Source organism: Phyllobates terribilis, unplaced genomic scaffold (genome assembly GCF_046119375.1).
Source record: "Phyllobates terribilis strain yellow unplaced genomic scaffold, ASM4611937v1 Scaffold_25__1_contigs__length_18738178, whole genome shotgun sequence".
NCBI classification, from domain to species: Eukaryota; Metazoa; Chordata; class Amphibia; order Anura; family Dendrobatidae; genus Phyllobates; species Phyllobates terribilis.
This window is the reverse complement of record NW_027362785.1, coordinates 3,053,647-3,078,991: the sequence shown is the minus strand read 5'-3', so window position 1 is coordinate 3,078,991 and position 25,345 is coordinate 3,053,647. Positions and strand designations below refer to the sequence as shown.

The 25,345-nt window shown below is 40.6% G+C and overlaps 1 protein-coding gene across 13 annotated transcripts in view; it reads left to right on the top strand.

Moving 5' to 3' along the window:
- Positions 1-242: 242 nt before the first annotated feature.
- SHISA6 (shisa family member 6) overlaps positions 243-25,345 on the top strand; it is a 635,156-nt gene continuing 610,053 nt past the window's right edge. For 4 of the 13 annotated variants that reach the window (XM_073660257.1, XM_073660254.1, XM_073660255.1 and 1 more), the window contains exons 1-2: positions 244-732; positions 1,427-2,339. In XM_073660257.1, the coding sequence (XP_073516358.1) occupies positions 1,780-2,339 (560 nt within the window). In that variant the 5' untranslated portion in view covers positions 244-732; positions 1,427-1,779. Of the gene's footprint in view, positions 733-1,426; positions 2,340-25,345 lie in introns of all 13 variants that reach the window. The other 9 variants (XM_073660264.1, XM_073660261.1, XM_073660260.1 and 6 more) reach the window with 4 other exon arrangements.

The window sequence follows — 25,345 nt, the reverse complement described above, 5'->3', positions numbered from 1 at the left end:
CTACCTGTCTGCAGATCTTCCCGAGCTGGAAGTACCCTAGGCCACTGCCCCGAACGTCAAGCTAACGCAAAGGGTTAATGACGGCCAGCTCTTATGGCGCCTTGTGAACCCATCATAGATATCCTGACAGATTGTGGTAACTAGATTGCCAGCTCTTTGTACAAGGGATTCATCCTTGGCTGCTCCTCTCATAGCAATAGCAAGACCCAAGTAGCGAGGAAGAGGACCGGCATCCGTATAGCATGTCCCATAGGAGAGAGGAGGAAAGCCTCCGCGTCATCTGCTCCTGTGCTCGCTCTGGAGCGCAGCCATGACTATCCCCCATTACATCTGTGATCCCTGCTTATGTCCTTTCTACGATTATCCTATTGATTTCCTCACCTCGGTATATGACGGAAAGCAACGTGCTCTTCCTTACAAAAGACTTGGACATGACCTCGTCAGCCAGACATCAAATCAGTCTGCAGCTCCCAACCCCTCCTCTCCCCCCCACCATCCTTCTCCTCACCACCCAAATCTACCCCTCTAGGAGCTCTCGGTGAGCACTCATCCCGGGGTAAATACGCTCCTTAACTAGTGAAATGGTGACGCCTGTATCAATTGATGCAGGGATAAAACCACTGTGGGCGGACTTCCACGGAGAACATCTCCTCCTCTTGTTTTACTAGTGCGGGCAGCAGCTTCTCCTATTCATTGAAGAACAGCTTTTAACATCTGCAGTGAGAGATGAGGGTGAGTACCGTCCCCTCGGCTGTAGGATCATGCATGGGGTTTGCCGATGATGCTCTTGACCGTATGCAATCACTAACGACCCAAGCTTTGCATGGCTGCCTTCAGAATTTGTATATTTTTAGTTCTCGGGATTAAACATGGGTAGATTTATTCCATGGCAGATGTAGCCGGAGCAACTGGAGCAACTGGGAGAGGGGGGGATGGGGTTGGGTTATATGATTTAAAACTCTCGTGATGTAAGAATCTTGGCGATGGGGGGGTTTATGCTTGGAGAACGCTTCCTGGAGTCACGTCTCCAGATATCGAGTGGTGAAGAATAAGTGAGCTGGGACTTAGACCACTTAGGATGTACTAAAGCTCGATCTCGAGCTTTTCCTTGATGTGTCTGCAATCGGAGCCGTTTGATGCCGAAGGCTTCCTCATGGGATCCTAAAGCTTCACCATCCAGAATCCTCTCACCCAAAGAAGCTTTGAAAATCAATATTATGTCTCCTTTTTTTTTTTTTGCCTTCTTCTCCGTCTTTGAATTAATATACAGAGTCAGCTGCTAGCTGGTAGAGTGCATTATACATGCAGAGAGACACTATCTACTTTGTGGATCTAGCCCCATGGGGCGGTGGGTTTTATACACATCAGGAAGGGTAGAGAGCTGGTATTGTTAATCAGATTTTCATTTTCTATTCCCCATATCCAGGATCTGCCATCATAAATAATGGGCTAAAGGGTCACACGACATTCATATGGTCATCGTCTACAATATCTTAGCACCGATCTCATTGGGATGTATCCGGAAGCCGATCTACAGGTTGAACATTTAGGCAACACTCCATCCCGGATAAGTTGTATGACTTCGAAGTCTTCCACCGGTGGAATATCTCGATGACGGAGAAAGGAATGAGCTCATGGACAATGTCAAATTGGAGGGGACTCTATATATAGGTCTTTAATTCAAGCCTTCAGATTACATTTTGCCGTATATCCACTAGGAAAAAAAAGAAACATCAGCCTCACCTTATTTTCAAGGTTCAAGGCTAGTACCGGTTGATCATGAGGTGGCAACACGTGTTACTTCTTGTGGTCTACTTAGATCCACTTGGTCTTCTTTATCATTGTGAAGCCGCTGCGAAAGCTAAAGGGAACAAGAACCAAGGTCCAGCCAAAAAAACTGCCAACGCTCCCAAAGGGAAGGACCTTAATGCCACGGCTTTGCCCGTTCCGGTCACCACGAGGAAGGTGAAGAACCCAGTTGCGCTTCCTTATGAGAAGTGCTTGGGCTATTATGATGTCAGTGGTCAATGGGACAAAGAGTTTGACTGTAACCACACCACTCATCCCTACTGTTGTGGGACATGTTCTTTACGATATTGTTGTGAACAACGAAGCAAAAGACTGGACCAAATCCAGTGTAAGAAGTTAATTTGGGTTGTGACCACCAAACCGAACGATGTCATGGTGGAGGTTGATGCCTATGATCCACTCAATGACAAAACCAACACCACTGTATACATCACCTGTGGGGTTATCACCTTCATATTTATCGTTGGGGTTTTTGCCAAAGTGGCTTATGACAAAGCAAGACGACCACCCCGGGAAATGAACATCCACAGGTAAGATCAACCTATATCTTGTCTACATATAGGGGCACAACATATGGAGAAAATTGCAGTGCTCAATGCTAGACTTTGCCTTTCCTCTGAGTTTTGAGTACTTGGTGTCACTAAAAGTAATTCTCAAAAACCTGTTCTCAAGGTCTAAACAACTAATTGCCTTCAACCTTCTTCAGAACTTTTCTAATATGGTCTTGTTATTGCTTTGGCACGAAGTCTGGTTCTTGAGAACATCCTCCTTGCGTTTGGAGGGTCTGGCTTCTTATTGTCTTGATTGTCTCCCTATATCTTGTTCCTTCCTCTATAGTAATATGCTTTGTCTTCTCTTTAGGTTGCCATACACATTAGATAAAAGCCGGCCAAAAACGCAACCGATTTCGGCTAGACCGGCCAACAATCTATTGTTTATGCAACCCTCTTTCCACAACAGAGATCAGGGATTCAGGTCACCATACACATTAGAGGAACTACGGCAAAAAACACAACCAATTTCGGCAAGACCGGTCAACTATCTATTGTACATGTAACCCAACTCTCGACACCAGAGATCAGGGGAAAAAAAAATGGATGAGGCATGTTGGATTTTAAGATACCTTTTGTTTCCAAGGCGGATAAGAAGTGTCTGACAGTTGCTTATATCTTTCAATGGAGGTTGAGGGATGGAAAACCTGTTGGCCGAACAAGCATTTGGCCAAATGAAGTCAACTTTAACAATTAAGAAATACTTTTGGTCTTCATACCTAGTTCTTGAGAATAATTTTGCAAAACTAAACCTATATAATTGTAGTCAACTCTTGTTTTTAAAGTTCATCCAATAAGACATTCACATTAGGCTTCCTATTTTTTTTCTTGTGTATTACATAACATACATTTGGGATATTCGGCCCCCTGTCGTCCATTCATGAGTCACTCCGGTCCTGTGGCTCTTCCGGGCCATTAATGCTTTATCGAACCCCGATGTGACAGCCGGTTGTTGTACAGAAAATAAATGGCTGTTACATATTTAACAAGCTTAAGAATAGAGAACGTTGTTATCAACACCACGTCTGGTTAATCGAGATCTCTCTGGGGTGGGGGACTATACATCGTGATATTTTATTTAGGGTGTTCTTTCATCATTTGTCAGGTTTATGGTTGCTCCTTTAATGGACAGAGACTGGTTCATTTTCAGTAAAAGATATTGAGAGTCTCCGATAGTATATTTTACAGTCAATGATCTCACTTAATAGGGCAAAATGATGACCTGTAGGTCTACGAGATGTGCTGAAGGTCACTAAGTAGAACATAAAAAAGTAGTCATAAAAAAAAACTCTTCTCAGGGAGATCTGAATCTCTTTAGTGAGAACCCATCCCTCCCTCTGTGATCTGTGTCCATGACATCTCATCCAGCCTTCTAACGAGGGGCAAGAACATTGAAACAGCTGTCTACAAATGGGTGTCTCAGTCATTTGGAAGTGTCTGGTTTGGCTGATAAGAGAAAGCTATCTTCTTACTGGAAGAAAGCTCATTTGCATAGTTTTTCCCCATGGAACTTCGCCTGTTAGCTTGATCTCTTCAATGAGAGCCATTACCCCCCCCCCATTGATCTATGTCAATAGCATCGCAACCCGTATTCCTACAAATGGGTGTCTCTTCCCTTACGAAGAGTCTGGTTTGGCTGAAATGAGAAAGCTTTCTTCTTTCTAGAAGGGATATTATTTTTTTTTTTTACCATTGACCATTGCCCGTGAGCTTGGTCTCTTCACTGAGAGCCATTATTCCCCCATGATATGTGTCAATGACATCTTAACCAGTCTACTAACGAGAGACAAATGCATTGAAACAGCTACCAACAAATGGGTGTCTCTACATTTAGGAAGATCCTGGTTTGGCTGAAATGAGAAACCTTTCTTCTTTCTAGAGGAAAGGCTACTTTTGTATTCCCATGGACCATTGACTGTGAACTTGGTCTCTTCACTGAGAGCCATTACCCCTCCATGACCTGTGTCAATGGCATCTCTTTCAGACTACCAACGAGGGGCAAGAACATTGAAACAGCTGCCTACGAAAGGATGCCTCTTCTCTTAGGAAGAATAAGGTTTCACTGAAATGAGAAAGCTTTCTTCTTTCTAGAAGGAATACTATTTTTTTTACCATGGACCATTGACTGTGAGCTTGATCTCTTCAATGAGAGCCATTACCCCCCATTGATCTATGTCAATAGCATCTCAACCAGTATTCCTACAAATGGGTGTCTCTTCCCTTACGAAGAGTCTGGTTTGGCTGAAATGAGAAAGCTTTCTTCTTTCTAGAAGGGATATTATTATTTTTTTTTTACCATGGACCATTGACTGTGAGCTTGGTCTCTTCACTGAGAGTCATTATTCCCCCATGATATGTGTCAATGACATCTTAACCAGTCTACTAACGAGAGACGAGTACATTGAAACAGCTGCCTACGAAGGGATGTCTCTTCCCTTAGGAAGAGTCTGGTTTGGCTGAAATAACAAACCTTTCTTCTTTTTTAGAAGAGAAACTATTTTTTTTTCCATGAACCATTGACTGAGAGCTTGTTCTCTTCTCTGAGATCCATTACCCCTCCATGATCTGTGTCAATTGCATCTCATCCAGACTACTAACGAGGGGCAAGAACATTAAAACAGCTGCCTACAAAAGAATATCTCTTCCCTTAGGAAGAGTCTGGTTTCGCTGAAAATGAGAAATCTTTCTTCTCTCTAGAAGAGAGACTACTTTTTTTTCCCATGGACCATTGACTGTGAGCTTGGTCTCCTCACTGATAGTCAGTAACATGTGCCCAAGGCGTCTCTTCCAGTCTATTGACGAGGTTCAAAAATCCCGAAATAACTGCCTACAGATAGGTGCCCCTTCCTTTTGGAGGAATCTCTAATTTGGCCTTTGATTTGATCATGTTTAGCTCATTTGCATATTTTTCCCATAGATCATTTCCTGTGAGCTGAGTCTCCTCAATGACCCCTGGGAAATAGGACAGACCAAAGCTGTCGAAGTTTTTCTATGGTCAAGGAGAGTAATTAACTATTCCCTACGATATCCAGAGAAGTTGTCTCAAGTTTTCCAACCAAGTGTTGGCTCCTTAGCTTCTTCCAAATTGAGCTGGAAAACCACCTTGGAGTTACATTGGTCTCCAACCCAAATGACTGACAACCAGTAATTGAAGCCATTTCATTGGGGTCCCACAGACCTGAACACATTATATAATGTAACGCATGGTATCATCTTCTGTAATCGATGGTGCACGCCGCATGGTATCATCTTCCGTAATCGATGGTGCACGCCGCATGGTATCATCTTCTGTAATCGATGGTGCACGCCGCATGGTATCATCTTCTGTAATCGATGGTGCACGCCTAAGTGCAAGCCAAGGACTTCTCTTAGAAACACGATATCAATTGATATATTCGGCCAGGACATATTGAATGTGCCACCACCTAGTCAAAGTCGGAAGCTTAAAATGACCTCATCACCCTCAGCCTGCCATAAAAATATCTAGATAATTGCATTGTTCTATCTCAACCAATCAGACGCAGGCACGTGCTATGTGATGTCATCGCTGACATCATCTCTTACTCGTATCACTACAAAGTGATGGTGACGACTGATGTGGCCATGGTTGGCCCTCCCTCTGGGGTTGTCACCAGGCGGGTGTGAGCTTCTGTGTGGCTGTGGACGACCCAGGAGACAACCCTGAAGCAGCGATTAGCTGCAGCCGATCATCTCTACACAACTGACGGATGTTATATCTATTATCTATCTATTATCTACATATTATCTATCTATTATCTATCTATTATCTATCATCTATCTATCATCTATCTATTATCTATTATCTATCATCTATCTATCATCTATCTATTATCTATTATCTATCTATTATCTACATATTATCTATCTATTAATCTATCTATCATCTATCTATTATCTATCTATTATCTATCATCTATCTATTATCTATCTATTATCTATCTATCATCTATCTATTATCTATTATCTATCTATCTATCTATCATCTATCTATTATATATCTATTATCTATCATCTATCTATCATCTATCTATCACCTATCTATTATCTATTATCTATCTATCATCTATCTATCTATTATCTATCATCTATCTATCACCTATCTATTATCTATTATCTATCTATCATCTATCTATCTATTATCTATCATCTATCTATTATCTATCTATTATCTATCTATTATCTATCATCTATCTATTATCTATTATCTATCTATTATCTATCTATCTATTATCTATCATCTATCTATTATCTATCATCTATCTATCTATCTATTATCTATCTATTATCTATCTATCTATTATCTATCATCTATCTATTATCTATCATCTATCTATCTATCTATTATCTATCATCTATCTATTATCTATCTATTATCTATCTATTATCTATTATCTATCTATTATCTATTATCTATCTATTATCTATCATCTATCTATTATCTATTATCTATCTATTATCTATCTATCATCTATCTATTATCTATCATCTATCTATTATCTATCTATCATCTATCTATAATCTATCATCTATCTATTATCTATTATCTATCTATTATATATCTATTATCTATCTATTATCTATCATCTATCTATTATCTATCTATCATCTATCTATTATCTATCTATTATCTATCATCTATCTATTATCTATTATCTATCTATCATCTATCTATTATCTATCTATCATCTATCATCTATCTATTATCTATCTATCATCTATCTATTATCCATCATCTATCTATTATCTATCTATCATCTATCATCTATCTATTATCTATCTATTATCTATCATCTATCTATTATCTATCATCTATCTATCATCTATCTATTATCTATCTATCATCTATCATCTATCTATTATCTATCTATTATCTATCATCTATCTATTATCTATCTATCATCTATCATCTATCTATTATCTATCTATTATCTATCATCTATCTATTATCTATCATCTATCTATCATCTATCTATTATCTATCTATCATCTATCATCTATCTATTATCTATCTATTATCTATCTATTATCTATCATCTATCTATTATCTATCTATCATCTATCTATTATCTATCATCTATCTATTATCTATCTATCATCTATCTATTATCTATCTATTATCTATCTATCATCTATTATCTATCTATTATATATCATTATCTATCTATTATCTATCTATTATCTATCTATCATCTATCTATTATCTATCTATTATCTATTATCTATCTATTATCTATCATCTATCTATTATCTATCTATCATCTATCTATTATCTATCTATCATCTATCTATTATCTATCTATTATCTATCATCTATCTATTATCTATCTATTATCTATTATCTATCTATTATCTATCTATCATCTATCTATTATCTATTATCTATCTATCATCTATCTATTAAATATCATCTATCTATCATCTATCTATTATATATCTATCTATTATCTATCATCTATCTATTATCTATCTATTATCTATCTATTATCTATCTATCTATTATCTATCTATTATCTATCTATTATCTATCATCTATCTATTATCTATTATCTATCATCTATCTATTATCTATCATCTATCTATTATCTATCTATCATCTATCTATTATCTATCTATTATATATCTATTATCTATCATCTATCTATCATCTATCATCTATTATCTATCATCTATCTATTATCTATCTATCATCTATCTATTATCTATCATCTATCTATTATCTATCTATTATATATCTGATATCTATCATCTATCTATCATCTATCTATTATCTATTATCTATCTATCATCTTTTTATCTATTATCTATCATCTATCTATTATCTATCTATTATCTATCTATTATCTATCTATCATCTATCATCTATCTATTATCTATTATCTATCTATCTATCATCTATCTATTATCTATCTATTATCTATCTATTATCTATTATCTATCTATTATCTATTATCTATTATCTATCTATCATCTATCTATTATCTATCATCTATTATCTATCTATTATCTATCTATTATCGATCATCTATCTATTATCTATCTATTATCTATCTATAATCTATCTATTATCTATTATCTATCTATCTATCATCTATCTATAATATATCTATTATCTATCATCTATCTATTATCTATCTATTATCTATTATCTATCTATTATCTATCATCTATCTATTATCTATTATCTATCTATTATCTATCTATTATCTATCATCTATCTATTATCTATTATCTATCTATTATCTATTATCTATCTATTATCTATCATCTATCTATTATCTATTATCTATCTATCTATTATCTATCATCTATCTATTATCTATCTATTATCTATCATCTATCTATTATCTATTATCTATCTATCTATCATCTATCTATTATATATCTCTTATCTATCATCTATCTATCATCTATCTATCATCTATCTATTATCTATCATCTATCTATTATCTATTATCTATTATCTATCTATCATCTATCTATCTATTATCTATCATCTATCTATTATATATCTATTATCTATCTATTATCTATCTATCATCTATCTATTATCTATTATCTATCTATTATCTATCATCTATCTATCATCTATCTATCATCTATCTATTATCTATCATCTATCTATTATCTATCATCTATCTATTATCTATCTATTATCTATCTATTATCTATTATCTATTATCTATCTATTATCTATCATCTATCTATTATCTATTATCTTTCTATTATCTATCTATTATCTATCATCTATCTATTATCTATGTATTATCTATTATCTATCTATCATCTATCTATCTATTATCTATCATCTATCTATTATCTATCTATTATCTATCTATTATCTATCTATCATCTATCTATCATCTATCTATTATATATCTATTATCTATCATCTATCTATCTATCATCTATCTATCATCTATCTATTATCTATTATCTATCTATCATCAATCTATCTATTATCTATCATCTATCTATTATCTATCTATTATCTATCTATTATCTATCATCTATCTATTATCTATTATCTATCTATTATCTATCTATTATCTATCATCTATCTATTATCTAACATCTATCTATTATCTATCTATTATCTATCTATTATCTATCATCTATCTATTATCTATCTATTATCTATCATCTATCTATTATCTATCATCTATGTATCATCTATCTATCATCTATCTATTATCTATTATCTAACATCTATCTATTATCTATCTATTATCTATCATCTATCTATTATCTATCTATCTATCTATCATCTATCTATTATCTATCATCTATCTATCATCTATCTATCATCTATCTATTATCTATTATCTATCTATCATCTATCTATCTATTATCTATCATCTATATATTATCTATCTATTATCTATCTATTATCTATCTATCATCTATCTATTATCTATTATCTATCTATCTATCATCTATCTATTATATATCTATTATCTATCATCTATCTATTATCTGTCTATTATCTATCTATTATCTATCATCTATCTATTATCTATTATCTATCTATTATCTCTCTATCTATTATATATCTATTATCTATCATCTATCTATTATCTATCATCTATCTATCATCTATCTATTATCTATCTATTATCTATCTATTATCTATTATCTATCTATTATCTATCATCTATCTATTATCTATCATCTATCTATCATCTATCTATTATCTATCTATTATCTATCTATTATCTATTATCTATCTATTATCTATCATCTATCTATCATCTATCTATTATCTATTATCTATCTATTATCTATCTATCATCTATCTATTATCTATCTATTATCTATCATCTATCTATTATCTATCTATTATCTATCTATTATCTATCATCTATCTATTATCTATTATCTATCTATTATCTATCTATTATCTATCTATCTATTATCTATCATCTATCTATTATCTATCATCTATCTATCATCTATCTATTATCTATCTATTATCTATCTATTATCTATTATCTATCTATTATCTATCATCTATCTATTATCTATTATCTATCTATTATCTATCTATCATCTATCTATTATCTATCTATTATCTATCATCTATCTATTATCTATCATCTATCTATTATCTATCTATTATGTATCTATTATCTATCTATTATCTATCATCTATCTATTATCTATCATCTATCTATTATCTATCTATTATCTATCATCTATCTATTATCTATCTATTATCTATCTATTATCTATCATCTATCTATTATCTATTATCTATCTATTATCTATCTATTATCTATCTATCTATTATCTATCTATTATCTATCATCTATCTATTATCTATCATCTATCTATTATCTATCTATTATCTATCTATTATCTAACATCTATCTATTATCTATCTATTATCTATCTATTATCTATCATCTATCTATTATCTATTATCTATCTATTATCTATTATCTATCTATTATCTATCTATCATCTATCTATTATCTATCTATTATCTTCATATTATCTATTATCTATCATCTATCTATTATCTATCATCTATCTGTTATCTATCTATTATCTATCTATTATCTATCATCTATCTATTATCTATCTATTATCTATCATCTATCATCTATCTATTATCTATCTATTATCTATCATCTATCTATTATCTATTATCTATCTATCTATCATCTATCTATCATCTATCTATCATCTATCTATCATCTATCTATTATCTATCTACTATATATCTAGTATCTATCTATCATCTATCTATTATCTATCTATCATCTATCTATTATCTATTATCTATTATCTATCATCTATCTATCATCTATCTATTATCTATCTATCATCTATCTATTATCTATCTACTATATATCTAGTATCTATCTATCATCTATCTATTATCTATCTATCATCTATCTATCATCTATTATCTATCATCTATCTATTATCTATCTATTATCTATCATCTATCTATTATCTATCATCTATCTATTATCTATCTATCATCTATCTATTATCTATTTATTATCTATCATCTATTATCTATCTATTATATATCATTATCTATCTATTATCTATTAACTATCTATTATCTATTATCTATCTATTATCTATCATCTATCTATTATCTATCTATTATATATCTATTATCTATCTATTATCTATCTATCATCTATCTATTATCTATCTATTATCTATTATCTATCTATTATCTATCTATTATCTATCATCTATCTATTATCTATCTATTATCTATCTATCATCTATCTATTATCTATCATCTATCTAATATCTATCATCTATCTATCATCTATCTATTATCTATCTATCATCTATTTATTATCTATTATCTATCTATTATCTATCATCTATCTATTATCTATCTATTATATATCTATTATCTATCTATTATCTTTTTATCATCTATCTATTATCTATCTATTATCTATTATCTATCTATTATCTATCTATTATCTATCATCTATCTATTATCTATCTATTATCTATCTATCATCTATCTATTATCTATTATCTATCTATCATCTATCTATTATATATCTATTATCTATCATCTATCTATCATCTATCTATCATCTATCTATCTATTATCTATCATCTATCTATCATCTATCTATTATCTATCTATCATCTATCTATTATCTATTATCTATCTATTATCTATTATCTATCTATCATCTATCTATCATCTATCTATAATATATCTATTATCTATCATCTATCTATCATCTATCTATCATCTATCTATCTATTATCTATCATCTATCTATCATCTATCTATTATCTATCTATCATCTATCTATTATCTATTATCTATCTATTATCTATTATCTATCTATCACCTATCTATTATATATCTATTATCTATCATCTATCTATTATCTATCTATTATCTATCTATCATCTATCTATTATCTATTATCTATCTATTATCTATCTACCATCTATCTATTATCTATTATCTATCTATCATCTATCTATTATATATCTATTATCTATCATCTATCTATCATCTATCTATTATCTATCTATCTATTATCTATCATCTATCTATTATCTATCTATTATCTATCTATCTATCTATTACCTATTATCTATCTATTATCTATCTATTATCTATCATCTATCTATTATCTATTATCTATCATCTATCTATTATCTATCATCTATCTATTATCTATCTATTATCTATCATCTATCTATCATCTATCATCTATTATCTATCATCTATCTATTATCTATCTATCATCTATCATCTAACTATTATCTATCTATCTATCATCTATCTATTATCTATCTATTATCTATCTATTATCTATTATCTATCTATCATCTATCTATTATCTATCATCTATCTTTTATCTATCTATTATCTATCTATCATCTATCTATTATCTATCTATTATCTATCATCGATCTATTATCTATCTATCATCTATCATCTATCTATTATCTATCTATTATCTATCATCTATCTATTATCTATTATCTATCTATCATCTATCTATTATCTATCTATTATCTATCATCTATCTATTATCTATCATCTATCATCTATCTATCTGTTATCTATCTATTATATATTATCTATCTATTATCTATCTATTATCTATCTATCATCTACCTATCATCTATCTATTATCTATCTCTCTCTATCTATCTCTCTATCATCTTTCTATTATCTATCTATCATCTATCTATCATCTATCATCTATCTATCATCTATATATCTATTATCTATCATCTTTCCATTATCTATCTATCATCTATCTATCATCTATCATCTATCTATCTATCATCTATCTATTATCTATCTATCTATTATCTATCATCTATCTATTATCTATCATCTATCATCTATCTATCTATCTATTATCTATCATCTATCTATTATCTATTATCTATCTATTTTCTATCTATCTATTATCTATCTATTATCTATCTATTATCTATCTATTATCTATCATCTATCTATTATCTATCATCTATCTATCATCTATCTATTATCTATCTATTATCTATCTATTATCTATCTATCATCTATCTATCATCTATCTATTATCTATTTATTATCTATTATCTATCATCTATCTATTATCTATTATCTATCATCTATCATCTATCTATCTGTTATCTATCTATTATATATTATCTATCTATTATCTATCTATTATCTATCTATCATCTATCTATTATCTATCTATTATCTATCTATTATCTATCTATCATCTATCTATTATCTATCTCTCTCTATCTATCTATCTATTATCTATCTATTATCTATCTATTATCTATCTATCTATTATCTATCTATTTTCTATTATCTATCTATTATCTATCTATTATCTATCTATCTATTATCTATCTATTTTCTATTATCTATCTATTATCTATCTATCGTCTATCTATCATCTATCATCTATCTATTATCTATCTATTATCTATCATCTATCTATTATCTATTATCTATCTATTATATATTATCTATCTATTATCTATCTATTATCTATATATTATCTATATATTATCTATTATCTATCTATTATCTATATATTATCTATTATCTATCTATTATCTATCTATTATCTATCTATTACCTATTATCTATCTATTATCTATCTATTATCTATCTATCGTCTATCTATCATCTATCATCTATTATGTATCTTTAATCTATCTATTATCTATCTACTATCTATTATCTATCTATCATCTATCTATTATCTATCTATTATCTATCTATCTATTATCTATCTATTATCTATCTATCATCTATCTATCATCTATCTATTATCTATCTATTATCTATTATCTATCTATCATCTATCTATCATCTATCTATTATCTATCTATCATCTATCTATCATCTATCTATTATCTATCTATCTATTATCTATCTACTATCTATTATCTATCTATCATCTATCTATCATCTATCTATTATCTATCTATCATCTATCTATTATCTATCTATTAACTATCTATCTATTATCTATCATCTATCTATCTATTATCTATCTATCTATTATCTATCTACTATCTATTATCTATCTATCATCTATCTATCATCTATCTATTATCTATCTATCATCTATCTATTATCTATCTATTAACTATCTATCTATTATCTATCATCTATCTATTATCTATCTTTCATCTGTCTATTATCTATCTATCTATTATCTATCTATTATACATCTATTATCTATCTATCATCTATCTATTATCTATTATCTATCTATTATCTTTATTATTATTATTATTTATTATTATAGCGCCATTTATTCTATGGCGATTTACATGTGAAAATGGGTATACATAGCAAATACACTTACAATAATTTTGAACAAAACGAGTCAGTGACTGGTATAGGAGGAGCGAGGTCCCTGCCCGCGAGGGCTCACAGTCTACTAGGGATGGGTGAGGATACAGTAGGTGGTGGTAGAGCTGGTCGTACAGCGGTATGGTGGAGAGAGGACCCTGCCCGCGAGGGCTCACAGTCTACAAGGGATGGGTGAGGATACAGTAGGTGAGGGTAGAGCTGGTCGTGCAGCGGTATGGTGGAGCGAGGACCCTGCCCGCGAGGGCTCACAGTCTACAGGGGATGGGTGAGGATACAGTAGGTGAGGGTAGAGCTGGTCGTGCAGCAGTATGGTGGAGCGAGGACCCTGCCCGCGAGGGCTCACAATCTACAAGGGATGGGTGAGGATACAGTAGGTGGTGGTAGAGCTGGTCGTACAGCGGTATGGTGGAGAGAGGACCCTGCCCGCGAGGGCTCACAGTCTACAAGGGATGGGTGAGGATACAGTAGGTGAGGGTAGAGCTGGTCGTGGAGCGGTGTGGTGGAGAGAGGACCCTGCCCGCGAGGGCTCACAATCTACAGGGGATGGGTGAGGATACAGTAGATGAGGGTAGAGCTGGTCGTGCAGCAGTATGGTGGAGAGAGGACCCTGCCCGTGAGGGCTCACAATCTACAAGGGATGGGTGAGGATACTGTAGGTGAGGGTAGAGCTGGTCGTGGAGCGGTATGGTGGAGCGAGGACCCTGCCTGCGAGGGCTCACAGTCTACAAGGGATGGGTGAGGATACAGTAGGTGAGGGTAGAGCTGGTCATGTAGCGGTATGGTGGAGCGAGGACCCTGCCCGCGAGGGCTCACAGTCTACAAGGGATGGGTGAGGATACAGTAGGTGGAGGTAGAGCTGGTCATGCAGCAGTATGGTGGAGTGAGGACCCTGCCCGCGAGGGCTCACAGTCTACAAGGGATGGGTGAGGATACAGTAGGTGAGGGTAGAGCTGGTCGTGCAGCGGTATGGTGGAGCGAGGACCCTGCCCGCAAGGGCTCACAGTCTACAAGGGATGGGTGAGGATACAGTAGGTGAAGGTAGAGCTGTTCGTACAGCGGTATGGTGGAGCGAGGACCCTGCCCGCGAGGGCTCACAGTCTACAAGGGATGGGTGAGGATACAGTAGGTGAGGGTAGAGCTGGTCGTGCAGTGGTATGGTGGAGCGAGGACCCTGCCCGCGAGGGCTCACAGTCTACAAGGGATGGGTGAGGATACAGTAGGTGGAGGTAGAGCTGGTCATGCAGCAGTATGGTGGAGAGAGGACCCTGCCCGCGAGGGCTCACAGTCTACAAGGGATGGGTGAGGATACAGTAGGTGAGGGGAGAGCTGGTCGTGCAGCGGTATGGTGGAGAGAGGACCCTGCCCGCGAGGGCTCACAATCTACAAGGGATGGGTGAGGATACAGTAGCTGAGGGTAGAGCTGGTCGTGCAGCAGTATGGTGGAGCGAGGACCCTGCCCGCGAGGGCTCACAGTCTACAAGGGATGGGTGAGGATACAGTAGGTGGAGGTAGAGCTGGTCATGCAGCAGTATGGTGGAGAGAGGACCCTGCCCGCGAGGGCTCACAGTCTACAAGGGATGGGTGAGGATACAGTAGGTGAGGGGAGAGCTGGTCGTGCAGCGGTATGGTGGAGAGAGGACCCTGCCCGCGAGGGCTCACAATCTACAAGGGATGGGTGAGGATACAGTAGCTGAGGGTAGAGCTAGTCGTGCAGCAGTATGGTGGAGCGAGGACCCTGCCCGCGAAGGCTCACAATCTACAAGGGATGGGTGAGGATACAGTAGGTGGTGGTAGAGCTGGTTGTACTGCGGTATGGTGGAGAGAGGACCCTGCCCGCGAGGGCTCACAGTCTACAAGGGATGGGTGAGGATACAGTAGGTGAGGGTAGAGCTGTTCGTACAGCGGTATGGTGGAGAGAGGACCCTGCCCGCGAGGGCTCACAATCTACAAGGGATGGGTGAGGATACAGTAGGTGAGGGTAGAGCTGTTCGTACAGCGGTATGGTGGAGCGAGGACCCTGCCCGCGAGGTCTCACAGTCTACAAGGGATGGGTGAGAATACAGTAGGTGAGGGTAGAGCTGGTCGTGCAGCGGTGTGGTGGAGCGAGGACCCTGCCCGCGAGGGCTCACAATCTACAAGGGATGGGTGAGGATACAGTAGGTGAGGGTAGAGCTGGTCGTGGAGCGGTATGGTGGAGCGAGGACCCTGCCCGCGAGGGCTCACAATCTACAAGGGATGGGTGAGGATACAGTAGGTGAGGGTAGAGCTGGTCGTGCAGCAGTATGGTGGAGCGAGGACCCTGCCCGCGAGGGCTCACAATCTACAAGGGATGGGTGAGGATACAGTAGGTGGTGGTAGAGCTGGTCGTACAGCGGTATGGTGGAGAGAGGACCCTGCCCGCGAGGGCTCACAGTCTACAAGGGATGGGTGAGGATACAGTAGGTGAGGGTAGAGCTGGTCGTGGAGCGGTGTGGTGGAGAGAGGACCCTGCCCGCGAGGGCTCACAATCTACAGGGGATGGGTGAGGATACAGTAGATGAGGGTAGAGCTGGTCGTGCAGCAGTATGGTGGAGAGAGGACCCTGCCCGTGAGGGCTCACAATCTACAAGGGATGGGTGAGGATACTGTAGGTGAGGGTAGAGCTGGTCGTGGAGCGGTATCGTGGAGCGAGGACCCTGCCTGCGAGGGCTCACAGTCTACAAGGGATGGGTGAGGATACAGTAGGTGAGGGTAGAGCTGGTCATGTAGCGGTATGGTGGAGCGAGGACCCTGCCCGCGAGGGCTCACAGTCTACAAGGGATGGGTGAGGATACAGTAGGTGGAGGTAGAGCTGGTCATGCAGCAGTATGGTGGAGTGAGGACCCTGCCCGCGAGGGCTCACAGTCTACAAGGGATGGGTGAGGATACAGTAGGTGAGGGTAGAGCTGGTCGTGCAGCGGTATGGTGGAGCGAGGACCCTGCCCGCAAGGGCTCACAGTCTACAAGGGATGGGTGAGGATACAGTAGGTGAGGGTAGAGCTGGTCGTGCAGTGGTATGGTGGAGCGAGGACCCTGCCCGCGAGGGCTCACAGTCTACAAGGGATGGGTGAGGATACAGTAGGTGGAGGTAGAGCTGGTCATGCAGCAGTATGGTGGAGAGAGGACCCTGCCCGCGAGGGCTCACAATCTACAAGGGATGGGTGAGGATACAGTAGGTGAGGGGAGAGCTGGTCGTGCAGCGGTATGGTGGAGAGAGGACCCTGCCCGCGAGGGCTCACAATCTACAAGGGATGGGTGAGGATACAGTAGCTGAGGGTAGAGCTGGTCGTGCAGCAGTATGGTGGAGCGAGGACCCTGCCCGCGAGGGCTCACAGTCTACAAGGGATGGGTGAGGATACAGTAGGTGGAGGTAGAGCTGGTCATGCAGCAGTATGGTGGAGAGAGGACCCTGCCCGCGAGGGCTCACAGTCTACAAGGGATGGGTGAGGATACAGTAGGTGAGGGGAGAGCTGGTCGTGCAGCGGTATGGTGGAGAGAGGACCCTGCCCGCGAGGGCTCACAGTCTACAAGGGATGGGTGAGGATACAGTAGGTGGAGGTAGAGCTGGTCATGCAGCAGTATGGTGGAGAGAGGACCCTGCCCGCGAGGGCTCACAGTCTACAAGGGATGGGTGAGGATACAGTAGGTGAGGGGAGAGCTGGTCGTGCAGCGGTATGGTGGAGAGAGGACCCTGCCCGCGAGGGCTCACAATCTACAAGGGATGGGTGAGGATACAGTAGCTGAGGGTAGAGCTGGTCGTGCAGCAGTATGGTGGAGCGAGGACCCTGCCCGCGAGGGCTCACAATCTACAAGGGATGGGTGAGGATACAGTAGGTGGTGGTAGAGCTGGTCGTACAGCGGTATGGTGGAGAGAGGACCCTGCCCGCGAGGGCTCACAGTCTACAAGGGATGGGTGAGGATACAGTAGGTGAGGGTAGAGCTGGTCGTGCAGTGGTATGGTGGGGCGAGGACCCTGCCCGCGAGGGCTCACAATCTTCAAGGGATGGGTGAGGATACAGTAGGTGAGGGTAGAGCTGGTCGTGCAGCAGTATGGTGGAGCGAGGACCCTGCCCGCGAGGGCTCACAATCTACAAGGGATGGGTGAGGATACAGTAGGTGGTGGTAGAGCTGGTCGTACAGCGGTATGGTGGAGAGAGGACCCTGCCCGCGAGGGCTCACAGTCTACAAGGGATGGGTGAGGATACAGTAGGTGAGGGTAGAGCTGTTCGTACAGCGGTATGGTGGAGCGAGGACCCTGCCCGCGAGGGCTCACAGTCTACAAGGGATGGGTGAGGATACAGTAGGTGAGGGTAGAGCTGGTCGTGCAGTGGTATGGTGGAGCGAGGACCCTGCCCGTGAGGGCTCACAGTCTACAAGGGATGGGTGAGGATACAGTAGGTGGAGGTAGAGCTGGTCATGCAGCAGTATGGTGGAGAGAGGACCCTGCCCGCGAGGGCTCACAGTCTACAAGGGATGGGTGAGGATACAGTAGGTGAGGGGAGAGCTGGTCGTGCAGCGGTATGGTGGAGAGAGGACCCTGCCCGCGAGGGCTCACAATCTACAAGGGATGGGTGAGGATACAGTAGCTGAGGGTAGAGCTGGTCGTGCAGCAGTATGGTGGAGCAAGGACCCTGCCCGCGAGGGCTCACAGTCTACAAGGGATGGGTGAGGATACAGTAGGTGGAGGTAGAGCTGGTCATGCAGCAGTATGGTGGAGAGAGGACCCTGCCCGCGAGGGCTCACAGTCTACAAGGGATGGGTGAGGATACAGTAGGTGAGGGGAGAGCTGGTCGTGCAGCGGTATGGTGGAGAGAGGACCCTGCCCGCGAGGGCTCACAATCTACAAGGGATGGGTGAGGATACAGTAGCTGAGGGTAGAGCTGGTCGTGCAGCAGTATGGTGGAGCGAGGACCCTGCCCGCGAGGGCTCACAATCTACAAGGGATGGGTGAGGATACAGTAGGTGGTGGTAGAGCTGGTCGTGCAGTGGTATGGTGGGGCGAGGACCCTGCCCGCGAGGGCTCACAGTCTACAAGGGATGGGTGAGGATACAGTAGGTGAGGGTAGAGCTGTTCGTACAGCGGTATGGTGGAGCGAGGACCCTGCCCGTGAGGGCTCACAGTCTACAAGGGATGGGTGAGGATACAGTAGGTGAGGGTAGAGCTGGTCGTGCAGCGGTATGGTGGAGCGAGGACCCTGCCCGCGAGGGCTCACAATCTACAAGGGATGGGTGAGGATACAGTAGGTGAGGGTAGAGCTGGTCGTGGAGCGGTATGGTGGAGCGAGGACCCTGCCCGCGAGGGCTCACAGTATACAAGGGATGGGTGAGGATACAGTAGGTGAGGGTAGAGCTGGTCGTGCAGTGGTATGGTGGGGCGAGGACCCTGCCCGCGAGGGCTCACAATCTACAAGGGATGGGTGAGGATACAGTAGGTGAGGGTAGAGCTGGTCGTGCAGCGGTATGGTGGAGCGAGGACCCTGCCCGCGAGGGCTCACAGTCTACAAGGGATGGGTGAGGATACAGTAGGTGGAGGTAGAGCTGGTCATGCAGCAGTATGGTGGAGAGAGGACCCTGCCCGCGAGGGCTCACAGTCTACAAGGGATGGGTGAGGATACAGTAGGTGAGGGTAGAGCTGGTCGTGCAGCGGTGTGGTGGAGAGAGGACCCTGCCCGCGAGGGCTCACAGTCTACAAGGGATGGGTGAGGATACAGTAGGTGAGGGTAGAGCTGGTCGTGGAGCGGTGTGGTGGAGAGAGGACCCTGCCCGCGAGGGCTCACAATCTACAGGGGATGGGTGAGGATACAGTAGATGAGGGTAGAGCTGGTCGTGCAGCAGTATGGTGGAGAGAGGACCCTGCCCGTGAGGGCTCACAATCTACAAGGGATGGGTGAGGATACTGTAGGTGAGGGTAGAGCTGGTCGTGGAGCGGTATGGTGGAGCGAGGACCCTGCCTGCGAGGGCTCACAGTCTACAAGGGATGGGTGAGGATACAGTAGGTGAGGGTAGAGCTGGTCGTGTAGCGGTATGGTGGAGCGAGGACCTTGCCCGCGAGGGCTCACAGTCTACAAGGGATGGGTGAGGATACAGTAGGTGAGGGTAGAGCTGGTCGTACAGCGGTGTGGTGGAGAGAGGACCCTGCCCGCGAGGGCTCACAATCTACAGGGGATGGGTGAGGATACAGTAGGTGAGGGTAGAGCTGGTCGTGCAGCAGTATGGTGGAGAGAGGACCCTGCCCGCGAGGGCTCACAATCTACAAGGGATGGGTGAGGATACAGTAGGTGAGGGTACAGCTGGTCGTGCAGCGATATGGTGGAGAGAGGACCCTGCCCGCGAGGGCTCCCAATCTACAAGGGATGGGTAAGGATACGGTAGGTGAGGGTAGAGCTGGTCGTGCAGTGGTTTGGTGGAGCGAGGGTTACTGCAGGTTGTAGGCTTGTCGGAAGAGGTGGTCTTCAGGCTCCTTTTGAAGGTTTCCACGGTAGGCGAGAGTCTGATGTGTTGGGGTAGAGCGTTCCAGAGTAGGGGGGATGCACGGAAGAAGTCTTGTGTGCGATTGTGGGAAGAGGAGATAAGAGGGGAGTAGAGAAGGAGAACTTGTGAGGATCGGAGGCTGCGTGCGGGTATGTAAGGGGAGACTAGGTCACAGATATATGGAGGAGACAGATTGTGGATGGCTTTGTATGCAATGGTTAGGGTCTTGAACTTGAGTCTCTGGGCAATGGGGAGCCAGTAAAGGGATTGACAGAGAGGTGAGGCCGGGAAATAGCGGGTAGACAGGTGGATTAGTTTGAGCAGCAGAGTTTAGGATAGATTGGAGGGGTGCGAGAGTGTTAGAGGGGAGGCCACAGAGCAGGAGGTTGCAGTAGTCGAGGCGGGAGATGATGAGGGCGTGCACTAGGGTTTTTGCAGAGTCTTTGCTGAGGAATGTGCGGATCCGGGAGATGTTTCTGAGTTGGAGTCGGCAGGAAGTGGAAAGGGCTTGGATATGAGGTGTGAAGGAGAGATCAGAATCCATGGTTACCCCAAGGCAGCGAGCTTGTGTTACTGGGGAGTGTGGGCAGTCATTAATTTTGATGGATAGGTCAGTTGGGGGGGTTGAGTGAGGTGGGGGAAAGATGATGAATTCAGTTTTGTCCATGTTAAGCTTTAGAAATCTGGCGGAGAAGAAGGATGAAATAGCGGACAGACATTGTGGGATTTTGGTTAATACGGAGGTGATATCAGGTCCAGAGAGGTAGATCTGTGTGTCATCAGCATCGAGGTGATAATGAAAGCCATGAAACTCTGTCAACTGTCCCGGGCCAAAGGTGTAGATAGAGAAGAGCAGGGGTCCTAGGACTGGATCTTGGGGGACACCTACAGATAGGGGGCGAGATGAAGAGATGGTGTGTGAGTGGGAGACACTGAATGTCCGGTCTGTTAGGTATGAGGAGATCCAGGATAGGGCCAAGTCTGTGATGCCGAGAGATGAGAGAGTTTGTAGTAAGAGGGAATGGTCCACTGTGTCAAAGGCAGATGACAGGTCCAGGAGGAGAAGGACAGAATAGTGTTAGGTGGTTAGTAGGTTATTGGTGGTGACTTTAGTCAGGGCAGTTTCAGTAGAATGGTGTGGTCGGAAGCCTGATTGTAAGCAGTCAAAGAGGGAGCAGGAGGAGAGGTGGGAGGACAGTTCAGAATGGACATGTTGTTCCAGTAGTTTTGAGGCATAGAGGAGGAGTGATATGGGGCAATAGCTAGACAGAGACGATGGGTCAAGGGAGGGCTTTTTGAGAATGGGTGTGATTGAGGCATGTTTGAAACATGAGAGGAAGATGCCAGTTGTTAGTGACAGGTTGAAGAGGTGGGTTAGGGTTGGGATGAAGACTGTGGAAACGTTAGGGATTAGGTGGGATGGGATTGGGTCGAGTTCACAGGTGGTGAGGTGTGATTTGGAGAGTAAAGAGGAAACTTGATCTTCTGTAATGGTGGAGAAACTGGTTTTGGAGGAGGAAGGTTGGGTAGATATGAGGAGGGGCTGTGGGGACTTAAGGCAAACGCTTTGTCTGATGGTGTCAATCTTCTGCTTGACGAATGAGGCAAAGTCTTCAGCTGAGATGAGAGGAGAGGGAGGAGGTACTGGGGGACGGAGAAATTGAATTGAAAGTGTTGAATAGCTGATTAGGGTTGTGAGACAGGGAGGATATGAGAAATAAGAAGTACGTTTGTTTTGCTGCAGTGAATGTGGACTTGAAAATGGTGATGGATTGTTTAAATGCGATGAAGTGCTCGTTGGAGCGGGACCTTTTCCATCTCCGCTCAGCAACCCTGGAGGCCCGTCGCAGTTCTTTAGTCCGGTTGGTGTGCCAGGGTTGCCTATTGATTGTGTGAGAGGGGTGACCAAATCGAGAGCTGCAGCTGTTGTGGTGTTATATAAAGCAGCAGCAACGCCTGCATCGTTTAAGGGAACTGATGTCTGTAAGAGGGAGGAGGGATTCAGAGATTGAGTGTAGGTCGAGGTGTTTGAGATTTCTGCAAGGGTGTGTAAGTTTGTGGAGTGGGGTTTGTGGACCTGGAGAGGAGAGGGAAGAGAATGTAAGTAGGTTGTGGTCAGATAGAGGGAGAGGTGAGTTAGAGTTATCTATCTATCTATCTATCTATCTATCTATCTATCTACCTATCTATCTTAGATAAAGTGTTAAGTCCGCTGTTACACCTGGAAAGATAATATAAAGGCCTTGTTTTAGGTAGGAGTCTAGTAAATGCTGCTCATGTAACGTCCTGTACTCTAACCAGGCACGATCTCCACTAATGCGCTGCACCATGACAGCATATGCTGCCGCGTGTCGGCCTCTTATATCATGTGGGATGGCGGCATATGCCGCTCTGTGCCTCTATGGAATATGTCAGCTCTGACTACTCCGGTTGCAAAGGAAAGGATTGTACAGGTTCTTCACTTATCATCTATCTATTATCTGTAAATGATTTATCTAGCTATCGACAGTGGATTGTGAAAGTACTCAGCCCCCTTGGCATTTTTCCTGTTTTGCTGCCTCACAACCTGGAATTTCACTGTTTTTTTTTTTGAGGGTTTGCATCAATTCATGTAAAGAACATGCTGACGACTTCAGTGTGCATAACTATTCACTCTCCTAAAGTCAGTACTTTGTAGAGCCTCCTTTTGCACCAATTACAGCTGCAAGTCGCTTTGGATAAGTCTCTATGAGATTTCCAAATCTTGCCTGGGATTTTTGCCCATTCCTCAAGGAACAACTGCTCCAGCTCCTTCAAGTTAGATGGTTTCCTCTGGTGAACAGCAGTCTTCAAGTCTGAAGATTAATCCAATAGATTCTCTATTGGATTAAGGTCTGGGCTGTGACTCAGCCACTTTAGAACAGTTACACATTTCCCCTTACACCATTCGAGTGTTGCTTTAGCAGTATGCTTTGATCATTGTCTTGTTGGAAGGTGAACCTCAGTCCCAGTCTCAAAACAGTGACAGACTGAAACAGGTTCTTCTCAAGAATATCCCTGAATTCCCTCTCCCTGCTGCCGAAAAACATCCCCCCAGTATGATGCTGCCACCACGTTTCACTGTGGGGATGGTGTTCTTGGGGTGATGAGCAATGTTGGTTTGGCCCCAGATATAGCGTTTACCTTGGTGGCAAAAAAGTTACATTTTGGTCTCCTCTGACCACAGCACCTTCCTCCATACATTTGAGGAGTCTCCCACATGTCTTTTGGCAAACTCAAAACGAGCCTACAATTTTTGTCTGTAAGTAAAAGCTTTTTTCTGCCAACTCTTCCATAAAAGACCACCTCTATGGAGTGTACGTCTTATTGTGGTCATATGGACAGATACTCCAGTCTCTGCTTCAGAACTCTGTAGGTCCTTCAGGGTTACCTTTGGTTTCTGTGCTGCCTCTCTGATTAATACCCTGCTTGCCCGGGCTAAGAGGTTTGGTGGGCGCCTTCTCTTGGCAGGTTAGTTGTGGTACCATGTTCTTTCCATTTGATGATAATGGATTTGATGGTGCTCCGACGGATCATCAGAGATTGGAATATTTTTTTAGAACCCCACCCTGACTTGTAATTCTGAACAACTTTGATCTCCTTGGTCTTCATGGTGTTGTTTGGAGATCTCCTTGGTGTTTGTAGTGTTGTTTGGAGATCTCCTTGGTCTTCATGGTGTTGTTTGGAGAACTCCTTGGTCTTTGTGGTGTTGTTTGGAGATCTCCTTGTCCTTGGTCTTCATGGTGTTGTTTGGAGATCTCCTTGGTCTTTGTGGTGTTGTTTGGAGATCTCCTTGGTCTTCATGGTGTTGTTTGGAGCTCTCCTTGGTCTTCATAGTGTTGTTTGGAGACCTCCTTGGTCTTCATGGTGTTGTTTGGAGATCTCCTTGGTCTTTGTGGTGTTGTTTGGAGATCTCCTTGGTCTTCATGGTGGTGTTTGGAGATCTCCTTGGTCTTCATGGTGTTGTTTGGAGATCTTCTTGGTCTTTGTGGTGGTGTTTGGAGATCTCCTTGGTCTTCATGGTGTTGTTTGGAGATCTTCTTGGTCTTTGTGGTGGTGTTTGGAGATCTCCTTGGTCTTCATGGTATTGGGTTAGTGGTGCTTCTTGTTAATG